Source organism: Motacilla alba, chromosome 6, assembly GCF_015832195.1.
Source record: "Motacilla alba alba isolate MOTALB_02 chromosome 6, Motacilla_alba_V1.0_pri, whole genome shotgun sequence".
NCBI lineage: Eukaryota > Metazoa > Chordata > Aves > Passeriformes > Motacillidae > Motacilla > Motacilla alba.
In genome coordinates, this window is record NC_052021.1 from 4554904 (window position 1) to 4568013 (window position 13110).

General features: G+C 46.0%; 1 protein-coding gene across 3 annotated transcripts in view; it reads left to right on the plus strand.

The window, feature by feature from the left end:
* PRKG1 (protein kinase cGMP-dependent 1) overlaps positions 1-13110 on the plus strand; it is a 372025-nt gene that overhangs the window by 294072 nt on the left and 64843 nt on the right. Inside the window, exon 1 of one of the 3 annotated variants that reach the window (XM_038141719.1) lies at positions 11891-12221. The exons of the other annotated variants lie outside the window; for them this stretch is intronic. Within the exon in view, the coding sequence (XP_037997647.1) occupies positions 12121-12221 (101 nt within the window). The 5' untranslated portion in view covers positions 11891-12120. Of the gene's footprint in view, positions 1-11890; positions 12222-13110 lie in introns of those variants that run through there. 3 annotated transcript variants of the gene reach the window in all.

Genomic DNA, 13110 nt, shown 5'->3' on the forward strand with positions numbered 1-13110 from the left:
TAAATTTACTACAGCACCTTGTGATGTGGCTCCTGTTCAAATCCCTTTTTGTACCGAGGATGGATTTGGGTTTGTGTTTCAGGCTTTGGAGCTCCATTTAAAATTCCTGTAATTTATCAGTTTTAGAAAATTGAGGGAGTTTTCTGCACAGTAACCCAGAACTGGGATGCAGGGCTCACTCATTTGATGATCATTATGAGGCACCATTGTAATTAAATGTTCAGGCCTGTGCTTTATAAATAATCAAATCTTCTCTATTAGAGTCATATTAAAATGGCTTTATTATGCATGTCTTGCATTTTGCTTGCTGTAATTTAAACAAAAAGGGACCAAAGGAAACGGCCTCAGGTTGCACCAGGAGAGGAGGTTTAGGTTGGATATCCAGGAAAATTTCTCCACCAAAATGTTGTCAAGTATTGGGACAGGCACCCGTGGCAGTGGTGGGATCAGCATTCCTGGAGGGATTTAAAAGATGTGTGGAGGTGGCACTTGGGGACATGGGGCAGTGGTGGCCCTAAAGCCCATCCAGTGCCACCCCAGCCATGGGCAGGGACACCTCCCACTGTCCCAGGCTGCTCCAAGCCCCACTTTCCAAGCTGGCCTTGGGCACTTCCACAGAACCAGGGGCAGCCACAGCTGCTCTGGGCACCCTGTGCCAGGGCCTGCCCACCCTGCCAGCAAGGAATTCCTTCCCAATATCCCATCTAAATTTCCCCTTTGTCAGTGTGAAACCATTCCCCTTGTCCTGTCCCTCCATCCCTTGTCCCCAGTCCCCTTCCAGCTCCCTTGGAGCCTCTTTAGGCACTGGAGGGGGCTCAGGCAGTGATACCAACCCGGGAACAATGGAATAAATCCTGATTTATTTATGTTTGCTATTCTCCTCATCCTCCCTCCCTAAACACCCAGATTTTCATCGGCTGAGTACATTCCTGTCCTGTATACATTCCTGTTTCTTTACAGCCATCACTCTGCCAGTCCCCTGCTTTGAATTTAATGATTACTAACATCAGTTTTAAGTCTCAGAGTGGATCTTTTACCCATGTCCAGACTTGGCACAGGGGCTGTTTATGCCGGTGATGGCAGATCAGGCTCCAACAGCTCCACTTTCAGTGGCAGCCTCTGCTGTCACTTTGAGTTGCCTTGGCTGTGGACACAAAAGATGAGTGGAATGGGTTAAGCTTTCAAGCTTTTAATTCCCTGGTGCATTCCAGCAGATTCCTGTTGTCCCCACCTGTCCCTGTGCAGTGTCACTGTGACTTCAAAGAGGGAGCTGGAGCCAGCCTGGCCACTGGCATCTTGGAGAGCAGCAAGGCTGGCTGGGAATACCCACCCTGAGAGGGGTAACATTTAAAAGTAGTGAACTGCGTTATCACTACTCAAATTTGGGTGTTAATTTAGGTGTTAATTTAGGTGAGGCACAGCCTGAGCATGGCTCTTGTGAGAAGCAATGCTTATGTGACAGCACTGGGATTGGTGTGAGGAGCTGGGGCTGCCTTTGGGTTTGCCTCCCAGAAATGGGGTTTTGGGGTGGTTTTGCCCTCAGGAGAGCCTGGTTTTTATTGTAAAGTCCATGTGGGGGAGACCCAGGGCCCCTTTTCGCTGCACATAGAGGGGTGAGGTTGTTTGTTTAGGAGTGCTCCCCTTAGGGCTTAATGACCCACTCACGTTTTGTTAGGCTGAGCCACGTTGTCACTGACCCTCCTGAAGCCTTGGAGTGGCTCCCTAGAACAGAGGCTAGACAAGAGTAAGAGAATAAAAGCAGGTATTTATTAAAGGCCTTCAACAGTTACACCTTGGGCAGTCAAAAGCCTGAAGGAGCTACACCCAAGATGGACAATGGTCATGAGTTTCTCAGACAATTCTAAGTTTGGTCCATTTACATATTGGGTTAATCCTCCACTTACAGCTTCAGGTAATGAAGTAATTTACCCCCAGTTTGCTTCCCTCCAGTTCATTCTTGTTTATACTTTTTGGGGCCTGAGGCTGTAGGGTGTCCTTGGATCTCAGGCTTAGGGAGATTTAAGTAAAGCCATTCTTAAACCCAGGACCACCCAGTCCATTTTTGGAGAGTTCTCAGTGGAATTCAGAGCTGCCAACCATGACCTTCTCTTGGCATCCCCAACTTCCTTCTTCCTACATGTGGTGGAAGAGTTGTGTTGGTTCTCCAGCCTCCACTTGGGGATTGCAGGGGTTTGTTTCCTCCTTTTTCTCCTTTTTTTGTGTGTGTGTGTGTGTTTTTCCTCTCTCCACTGAACTTTTCAGCTCATTTCCTCTCTCCTGGTGTCTCACAGCTTATTGCTGGACTTGTCTCTCTCCCAGCAAGAGGGTGCCCTATATAAAAAGTCTCAAGATTTCCATGTGGCATAACCCTCCAGAGGCTCTGGCTGGACACTGTGAGGCTGCTCTGGAATTGCTGTTATCCATCAGGATTGCTTTGACCCTTTCGTTTGGGCCCTGACTCCTCACTTTTCTTGCCTCAAACCCCAACTCTTCCTCTTTGCCTCCATGATCTGCCCCCATCCAACCTTTCCACTGGTGATTTTGACATCCCACACCCATTTATTGCACTCTGAAAAATATCCTGGGGCTTCTTCCAGATGCTCCTGAGCCTGGGAGAAATTCCCAGTAAAGACCCACAGAGCTGCCCAGGCTTTGAGACCCCCTAGAAAGTGCAGATTTGCTGACAGTAATTACATTTCCTGTATTTATTTCTTTAAACTGAGGTTTGTCACCGAGGTGTCTGCAGGTTTTTGGTTTTTGGAGCAAGGTGTCAGTGATTCTCCCAGGAATTTCACCACAGATTGTCCCAAATCAAACAGGAGGGGTGGGAATTTTTGAGCTGCGTGCCTTGGATGGAACAGACATTTTCAGAGGTTTAGCTGTGTTTATATTAAATTAAAAAAAAAAGGGGGATAAGTTCATTTAAAACTACTAAATCTGTGGGCAGCCATCATCTCAATTTAATCTTGGGTTTGTTCAGGCTGAAAAAGTGGTGTAGGGTTATGTGGCAGAACTTCTCTAATGAAGCAGTTTCACTCCGGCTGCTGAAGGGGCTGGCAGAGATTTAAATTCATCAAATTTTTTTATATTTTTTTTCCCCTCAGCCCCTGAGTTTGTAAAATCCAGTTCTTGATTCCTGAAGTCTAAAGCTGTAAATTACACATCCTTAAGGCACCTGCTAAATTCCATTATGTGCACAGTCAGGCTGTAATTAAATGAAAGGCTGGCAGTTGTAGAAATGAGAAGAAACTGGAAGGTTTTAGAGTTTTTTAATAAACCACAATCTTATAAGATTATAAGACCATTAGAGGAGGTTACTCAGCATTTGTCCTAGGTGCTGGTTTATTTTCTCATCCCGTAGTATAATTTTGGATATAAAATATTTGGGAACTTCACCCCCCAAAAAATTGTGTTAAAATAGGACTTTTGCACCATTCTGGGGCTGAGATGGTGACAGGGAATATCAGAATCCTAGAATGGTTTGGGTTGGAAGGGGCATTAAGGATCATCCAGTGCCACCCCCTGCCATGTGCAGGGACACATTCCACTGTCCCAGGCTGCTCCAAGCCCCATCCAGCCTGGCCTTGGGCACTGCCAGGGATCCAGGGGCAGCCCCAGCTGCTCTGGGCACACTGTGCCAGGGCCTGCCCATGCTCAAAGGGAAGGATTCCTTTGTAATAAATGAGATTATGGTCCTGGATTCCATCCCGGGGGAAAAAAAAAATAAAGGAAATTAAATCAGAGAGAGAGAGAGAAAGGGATGTGAAGTTCCTGGGCAGGAATTTCCTGGACACTGCTATGGACTGAAGGGACTCAGCTCTTCCATGGTACTGCAGCTCCTCTACACCCTTGGCTGCAGCATTGGGCAGGGGCATCTTCTCCATGCTGGAAGGACAGGGATTAGGCAAAGTAAAACTTGCTGGGAATATTTGGGAGCTCAGTGGAGCAAAGGGAATGCTTCAGGCTGTGAAGAGGCTGGGAGATTTTGCACCCCTGACGTCCAAGCCCTTATGCAGAAGTTGCAGAGTAAATCTTGCATCAAACAACCAGGCTGTGATCCCAGTTCCCCACTGGTGGTAAAGATTTCCTGGGATTTTAACATCCTGACCTTTTCACCTTGGCCACTTTGAAATGTCTTCCAGGGAACTTTGCAAAAGGAGATGGAATTTGAGAGCCAATATTGTTCTTTTCTGAAGCTGGGTATTCCCAACATCTCCCGTTTCCATGGGTTAGCGCAGTGCTCGTAAGGATGGCTCTGGCTGGGATTTTCTCTCCTGTCCTGCATCTGGAATTGGCATCTGAAATTCTCCCAGTGCTCTCTTCAACCTTTCTGGGATAAACCTGCCTGAAGGAAAACTGAGGTGACACAAAAAGGTGTTTGGTTCTTGTTCTTCACAGGACCTGGAACTGGGGCTGTGGTTTTTAGTCTGGGACGTTTACAAATGACTTAGATTTGCCAGAGGGAGTGGGGCAGTATGGGCAGGAAATAGAGAAAAATCAGCTGAATATTGGCCAAGGAAGAGCTCTGAAGGTCCCCTCTCCAACTTCCTGCTCCAAGCAGGGATGTCCCAACTCCTGGAGCAAAGTCATCACTCCCTTGTCCAGCCTAATCTTAAAACTCTCCAAGGAGCATCACCTATTGCACTGCTCCAAGTTTTCCTGAAGTTTTCCATCATGTCCAAGCTGAATCTCCCAAATGACAACTTGGAGCTGCTTTAAAAGAATTCCTGGGGGAATAAATCCCAAGAGAAGTAATTTAAGCTGAGGAATCTGGTATTTAACAGGGATTATTGCCACTGTTTGCTTCAAAAAGCTCTTGAGCCTGGCTTTTATTGTCAGGAAAATGGGAGTATATCTAATCTCCATGGATTTGGGGGTGTCCACAAGAGCACAGAATTAATCTGTAGGCACGGATTTATATTATATTTATATTATATTTTTTAAATCTTTCATCATGTGTCCTTTCTGGACAGTCTCTTAGAGACTTGGAGAAATAACAAGTAAAAAAATAATTTGGAGGTTTGGGAGAGATCCCTCTACCTGGGAAACTTGGGAGATCTGAAACTCTTTGGAATGCTGAAAAAGTCAGAGGCTTTTGCACTGTTGGTTTACTGTCCTGCTGCTGAAAAAAAAAAGAGGAAAAAATTCAGATTTTAAACTCGCCCCCAGCGTGTCCTTGAGCAACATCAGATATTTTATGGATAAAGCTCCCTAAGCAGGACATCTCCAAGGAATACAGGCTCATTTAGGAAATGTTTTAATCATCTGGAATCTCTTGATGAAAGGCCTGTACTAAAGTAATGGAGTTAACCTTGTAGCCTTATTTCTCCTTTTATGGCTACAGAAGATATTTTTTCCCATGTGGAGATTCCAGATTAAGGATAGTGAAAGGGTGGAAGGGAAGGATTTTAATTGTCAGGAGCTTTGAAGTCATAATGGGACAATGACCCTGTGACCCTGTGTTCTTGCTGGAGCTCAGGAGAAGCACTGGATCACTTCTCAGTTTGGGGAATCCACATTTTCCATCCAGGCCCAAGCTGTGATTTGTATCCAGGGCTTGGAGAGGCATGAGGCAGCCATGGGGAAAGGGACTTGGATTTCTCTGAATCCCAGAACAGCCTGGGTTGGAAGGGGCATTAAGGATCATCCAGTGCCACCCCTGCCATGGGCAGGAACACCTCCCACTGTCCCAGGCTGCTCCAAGCCCCATCCAGCCTGGCCTTGGGCACTGCCAGGGATCCAGGGGCAGCCACAGCTGCTCTGGGCACCCTGTGCCAGGGCCTGCCCACCCTCCCAGGGAAGGAGTTGAAAAGGTGGGGGTCAGTATATCAATTGCCTGGGAGGTCTTCTTATTCCCTCTTTGTGTTTGTCTCTTGTTAAATAATATTAAAGTGCAGCTGCTGAGTCATTCATGGAGAAAATGTGTCAAGGACCATTTCATGTGGCTCTGGCTGCTGAATTCTGTTGTTGCTGCACTTCTTTTTTTTGAGGAAAATAATGCAAATCAATGGTTTCCTCTTTATCTGTGCCAGTTTCCTGGGTTTTTGGCATTTCCTGGGTTTTTGGCTTTGCCTGCCTTTGAATGATCTGATCAAGGCTGGTGGAGAAGTTCCTTATGCAGAGTAGGTCTGCAAGGCACCAGTTTCTAGAAACCCTTCTGATTTGTTCAAGGTTTAATTGATTTGTCCTTGAATGGGATAATTAACATTTAATATGTCTTAAAGATGCTCTTGTCGCCCACTGGCTGATTAAAACAGCAATGGATGGGGTGTGGTAGGGTTTTATTTCACTTGAATGAAAAAGCGGCCATCTCGTACCCCTGGGTTCTTTCACTTGGGGAATATAATTAATTACAGACTAGTGAGACTCTGGATCATTACAATAATTCTGAATAAAATGCACGAGTAATTGGGTTGAATCATTAATGGGTTTGGCAGGCAAGGAGGTTCTACCATCCCAGTGTCAGTGTTGTGTCACTCAGATTTGGGTTTGTCTGTCACTTCAGACCAAACTTAAGGCACAGCTTACCTACAAATACCAGTTTTAACTCCTATAGAATATTCCTCTAGCTGTGTTTGCTCTTCCCTGCCTTGCAGAGCTGCTGGAAACACTGTAGTAAGGGATATTGAAGGTTTCCTGGGAGCAGTGGGAATGGAAAAACCCCTGGAAACGGTTTTACCACCAGCTGAGAGGGATTTCTGAGCATTGTTCCCACCTCAGCAGTGGGAAACACCAGTGGGACACAGTGGCTCCCTGCAGGGATTAAAACTGTGCACGTGGCACTTGGGGTCAGGGTTTAGGGGAGGACTGGGCATTGTTGGGTGGCTGGTTTGACTCGATGATCCTGGAGGGCTTTTCCAACACTTATGTGATTCCTTGCTTGTCCTGATGCCAGCAGATCCAGCCATGGTAGGATGGGTGCAGTTACAGGGGTTAAAAACAGATTCCATGCAGGATTTGGGAGCACAGTATAAGGGATGAGATACTCACCTCTTTCAGCCTTGAAAGTCAGCCACAATAAGGATTTCAGCTGCATATGGGAATGCCTGCATTGTAAATCCTCACTGTGTTGGGGCAGCTCTTGGATTTAATTGGAATTCCCTTCCCAGGCAGGTGGATTGCCCAAGGGGTGGCACAAATGGAGTTTCTGAGCTCAGAGAAAAGGCAGAGCAGGGGTGTGACAGATGGCAGTCCACAGGTACTGGAGAAGGCTCCAGGGAGAGCTCAGAGCCCCTGCCAGGGCCTAAAGGGGTTCCAGGAGAGCTGGAGAGGGACTGGGGACAAGGGGTGGAGTGGCAGGACACAGGGAATGGCGTCCCAGTGCCAGAGGGCAGGGCTGGATGGGATATTGAGAAGGAATTGTTCCCTGGGAGGGTGGGCAGGCCCTGGCACAGGGTGCCCAGAGCAGCTGGGGCTGCCCCTGCATCCCTGGAAGTGTCCAGAACCAGGGCAGCCCAGCTACTTGGAACAGCCTGGGACAGAAGAATGTGTCCCTGCCATGGCAGGGGTGGGATGAGCTGAACCTTCATGGCCCTCCCAACACAAACCATTCCATGATTCTCTGACTTCCCATTGTTCCCGCCCCAGCACTGTCAATACTCCATCCCTCTGTTTGCCTGAAGGACTCAGAAAGGCTCAGTGGAATTAACAGGAGGTGGAATTTTTGTTTGGCTGAAATGGGATTTGTGAAATGGATCCTCCTGGCTGCGGGCAGATGTTTCAGGAAAGGCTGTTTGGCACTTGGAAGTGTGGACGCCTGGGTGGAAACTGAGCTGAGGGTGCCACTTTGCACAGGTGTTCAGGCAAACATCCCAAATCCATCTGCCACCTTCCCTTGGCACTCCAGCTTCTGGAAGTTCCAGTCCAGCTTTGGTTCCTGGCTCATCACCAGCAAAGAGAGAGCCACAGGGAATTGTGTTCCCTGGGGTTTGAAAACCTGTGAGTTCTGGATCTGGAAAGTGCTATTTGTCAGGAAATAAATAGTTATTATTTTCTTTATATTTTGATATATTTAGGGAATATCAAACCCAAATATCAATCCCTAAACTCTTTGGGTTAGAAGGGACCTTGAAACCCCTTTTATTCCAACCCCTGCCGTGGGCAGGGACACCTTCCACTATCCCAGGCTGCTCCAAGCCCCATCCAACCTGGCCTTGGACACTTAAACAGTGAGATCTTTCCTGGAAACACACATTTGGAATGTGACTACTCCCAGAAGACAGAAACTTTTATCTAAAACTTCACTTTGTCCTGAATGCACCAAAATTCCCCTTTTTTAGAAAACTAATTGAGGAGGAATTTGATTCCCATGGAGACACTTGACATCCCAAGGACACCCAGTGATACTTTCTGCCAAGCCTGAAAGACCCATGGGAATATTAATATCAGAACATTTATTAAGAAAATGTAATTCTTAATTTCCAGGTGACTTTCCCAGACTATTCCAGTGCTGTTTTTCAAAATCCAGGGCTATAATTCAGCCTCATGTCCGGGCTTTTTTCCATATATATTTTATTTAAGCTTTGAGCTTTATTTCCTCTTTTGACAGATATTCTATTTTATAAAAACCCTTTTATTCCATAATGAAATTTCCATAAATTCTTGCCCATTTTAACACTGGAAGTAGTTTAGTGCAGACCCTCCCATGGAGGACGAGCACTTTTGCTCCTGATTTTTAGTGCTGTGAGTCCTTCCTGTGCTGAAAGGCCTCAGATTCAAACACAGTGTTGGAGTTCACCCAGATTTGTTCTTAAATACATGCTCACCTCATAAAAATGATAAAAGGAAGACCAGGTTTCCTGAAGGGTCATCATGGCTTGATATGATGAGTGTAATAGTTGCTGAGGTTTTCATTGTGCCTTCCCAGTGCTGAGTGCTGAATCTTCCACCCTCATATTTGGGTGGTCAGCAGCATCTGCCATATAAAACCCCTATAAAATCACCTTAAAGGTGTCCTCAGAGCACTGAAATCCTTTGTGGCAGGGTGGGGCATGTCCACCAGAAGGACAGAAGCTGCTCCACAGCACAAAAGAGATGGAGATGTCGAGGTCAGCCACTGTCACTGCCATAAATACATTTTTGGGATATTCAGAGCAGTAGCGCCATCCATCAGCACAGCACCAGCAGTGGGAGATGAGCCTGGGAATGGGGATCCATCCCTTTCCTCCCAGGAATCTGCTGGGCCACAACCCTAAACTGCTCTCCTAAGGCTGCTGTTGTACTCCCAGTGTCAGAATCCCCTATAGGTCACCCCTACCAGGGCCAGGAATTAATTTCTTTCCATGCCAGCTGGACTTAGTTTGGTTTTGGCACATAAAACCTTTATTATTTATTTCATTTTACTCAAACAAGAATAGGCAGGTGGTTGTTGCATCTCCCCCTGCTGCAACTATAGGCCAACATGCAGGTGAGGTCATAGATTTTTTTTTAAATTTTATTTCATTTTATTTATAGAAATAAAAGGTAATCAAAGCTTTAAAAAGACATTTTTAAGTCTCCAGGTAGGCAGATCTCTCTTTTCAGAGGATAGGAGATCACCAAATTTGGGTACCACTCCTCAGAATACCCAATAAAGCTGATTCTTATCTCCCACCTGAAAGTCATGGTGTAACGAGAAAATACCCAATAAAATAAAAGTGAAGATAGAGATGCTGGGCTTTGAGCTCTTATTGCTAAATTTAAGCTAATAACTGATTTTTCCCATTTCTTCCCCCTATCTGACATGTCTTGTCCTAAATGCTTTAAATCAACCTCATTAAGAATATTGTAACAAGGTCAAGTGTACAGCGCTGGAAGGTGGGAAAATGCATTCAAGAACTCAACTCTGGATAGTCCTGTGGCATAATTTAAAACCCACCAGGGAAGACCTCATTTTTTATTTCTGAAACCCTCATTTACAGCCTTCTCAGCTGATGCCAGCCCTCATCTCCTGAGGTCCCATAGGATGGGAGGTTTCTGCCAGGGACTCTCCCAGGCAGGTTCTGCAGGGCAGCCCCCCAGGTCCAGGCACTGACTCACCTGCTCTGGGTGGTCCTTCGAGGTTCTCCGGTTTCTTGAGCTAAGAAATGGGGTTTTATCCTCTTTTTTTTTAGGGAAGGCAATGGTGAACATCAGGAAACAACTGGATGTGGCTGCGTCCATGAAGTCACAGACTGGTTTGGGTGGGGAGGAACCTCAAAGCTCATCAAGTGCCACCCCTGCCATGGGCAAGGACACCTCCCACTGTCCCAGGCTGCTCCAAGCCCCATCCAACCTGGCCTTGGGCACTGCCAGGGATCCAGGGGCAGCCCCAGCTGCTCTGGGCACCCTGTGCCAGGGCCTGCCCACCCTGCCAGGGGAGGAGTTGACAAAATGGAGATCAGTCAAAGACTGGAATTGATGACTTTGGGGTTCTTCTCCAAATTTAAGGAATTCTGTGATCCATGTCTGCATCAATCACCTGGATCTGCCTGATTTCCATGGGAGAAAACCACCCCACACAGACCAAAGTTTGGATTTCCAACCTTTCATCTTCCTGAGAACCCAACATCCATTTGCCTCTGGCTTTGATATAAAAATACATCACTGGGATTAATAAACACAGCACGCTCTACTAAACTTTTATAGATTTTAATGTGAAACTAATAAAAGGTGCCATTGGGAAAAGCTGCACTTGAAAACCCATTTCATAAAAAAATCTTGTAAAAATCCCGTCAGGCATTAAAATCTCACTTCCTAAAAGGGAATGAAATACAGCAGGAGGGATTTGTCTCCAAGGTACCCCAGTTTGAGGACAAGTAGCAAAAACCCCATGTGATTTAAGCTTCATGGGTATTGGGAAAACAAAACATTTCTTAGAGAACAACAATTCAGCTCATTGAGCTTCAAAAATACTATTTTACTGATCTTTTGCTAAATATAAGCCAAATGTCCAACTCTTCAAACAGAAAATGTACCAGCTCCCTCTAATACTTTGTTTTATGCCTTGTGAGCATCTTGTTAGCACTTACTGACTGCTCCTAAAATATATTTTTACTCCCAGTGGCTCCAGCAGAAAGGTTTAAGCCCTGCCAAGCGTTGTACAACAAGATTTACAAAGGAAGAGGAGCCGTTTGTGATAATTGACTGGAATATTTATGAAGCTGAGGCCTCAGGTCTTTCAAGGCTCTGTTGGTCAAGGAAATTCTGCTCTGTCTTTACTGCATTGAGGGTTCTAAAAGTAAAAAAAAAAACTCTCAGGTGCTGCTGCTGAGATTCCACCAGCCTGGAGAAAAGGAGGCTCAGGGGGGACCTTGTGGCTCTGCACAACTCCCTGCCAGGAGGGGACAGCCAGGGGGGGTGGGGCTGTGCTGCCAGGGAACAGGGACAGGACAAGGGGAAAGGGCCTCAAATTGTGCTAGAAGAGGTTTAGGCTGGATATTGGGGAAAATTCCTCTACAGAAAGGGCTGTCAAACATTGGAATGACTGCCCAGGGCAGAGGTGGAATCCCTATGCAAGGGATTGGGAGCAGTGGAAGCTATGGGAGAAGGTGTTGGAGCAGGACTTCAAGCAGTTTGGGGATGTAGGAAGGCAAAAAAAACCAAAAAAATTGGGAATCACCTCAAATGTTTTAACATTTAGAGCAAATTATGGCAGCCTACGGTAAAACCATTAGACACAGGCTGAAGTATAAAGTTATGTCTTCTTCAATTGAGTTGTTGACAGCTTGTCAGAAGCAAAATTGTTGTAACTTCCCAATGTGGTGAAGTTGGCTGTAAGTTCCAAGGAGAAGAACAGATCTGTGCATTTCATCCCTTAAGTAACATCCTCGTGTTTCCGGTGGAGTGGTGGCACACCTGGGAGCGTTTAGGAACACGGGTATTGTTGCCACCTAATTCCACCGTGGGGTTAAGGAGCTGAAAAGGGCACACGAGGTCTCCTGCTGGGATTTTTGGCCCCTGTCCACCGCCAAGGATGTCCTGAGGGCTCCCAAATCCTCCCCTCTTGGGTTTCCGTGGCCGAGAGCCCCCGCAGCAGCTGTGACCTTTGTGCAGGTGGCCAGCTCTGGGCTGGGGGAGCTGTCACGTACCAGGGGGTGGCACGGAGCTGGGAGCTGCAGGGGATCAGGCGCGTCCAGGGGAAATGCGGGAGCAGCCGGGGCCATGGAACGCTCGGGGAGTGAGGGCGACTCCACGGACGAGGAACACGGATTTTCGGGAAGCAGCTCCGAGGAGGAAGGGGATGAAGGCCAGGGAGTGTCTGAGTCAGTGCTCTCCTCTTCTTCCTGGGGCCACTGGGGGTGGTGGGGCACTGCCAGGGGTTAATTAATTAATTAATTAATCATCAATAAGTTCTGTTTTACACATTGCACATCTAATAGCTGCTTAGTGTGCTGTGCTGTTGAAATAATTACTTGTGTTTAATGCATGTGCAGTAATTAAACTACCTGCTGCATTTAATGCAGTAATTGCTTTTCACTTGTCTTACTTCCTTACTGCACTGGTAGTAGTTACTTTTGCCTTTAAAGCTGTGCATTTACTGGGAGTAACCTCTGCACTGGAAGTAATTGGTTGTTTCATGTATTTACTAATATTTTGCACTGGAAGTAATTAGTTGTTTCATGTATTTACTAGTAATTACTTTTTCATTTAATGCTGTGCCCTGGGAGTAATTACCTTGTTTTAAATCCTCTGCACTTGTAGTAGTTGCTGTTTCAGTTAATCCCATGATTATTTGTTGCATTTAATGCCCTGCACTGGTAGTAACTTCTGTATTCATGTCTTGCACTTGTAGTGGTTCCTTTTCCCTTCAATGCTGTGCATTTACCAGTAGTAACTTCTGGGTTTAATGCTTTGCACTTGTAGTATTTATGACATTTAGTGCTGTGCCCTTATAGTAATTACTCTTACATTTGGTGCAGTTCATGTGTAGTAATTACTCGTTGCAATTAATGCCATGCACTTGTTGTAATTCCTTCTGCATTTAAAGCTGTGCAATTACTAGTGGTTAATTTTCCACTGAATGCTGTGCACTGGTAGGAAATAGCCTTGGACTTGGTAGTAATTACTTGTTGCACTTAATAGCAACTTCTGCACTGAATTTTGTGCACTTTTAGTAATTATTTGTTGTGTTTCATGCCACCTACTTGGAGT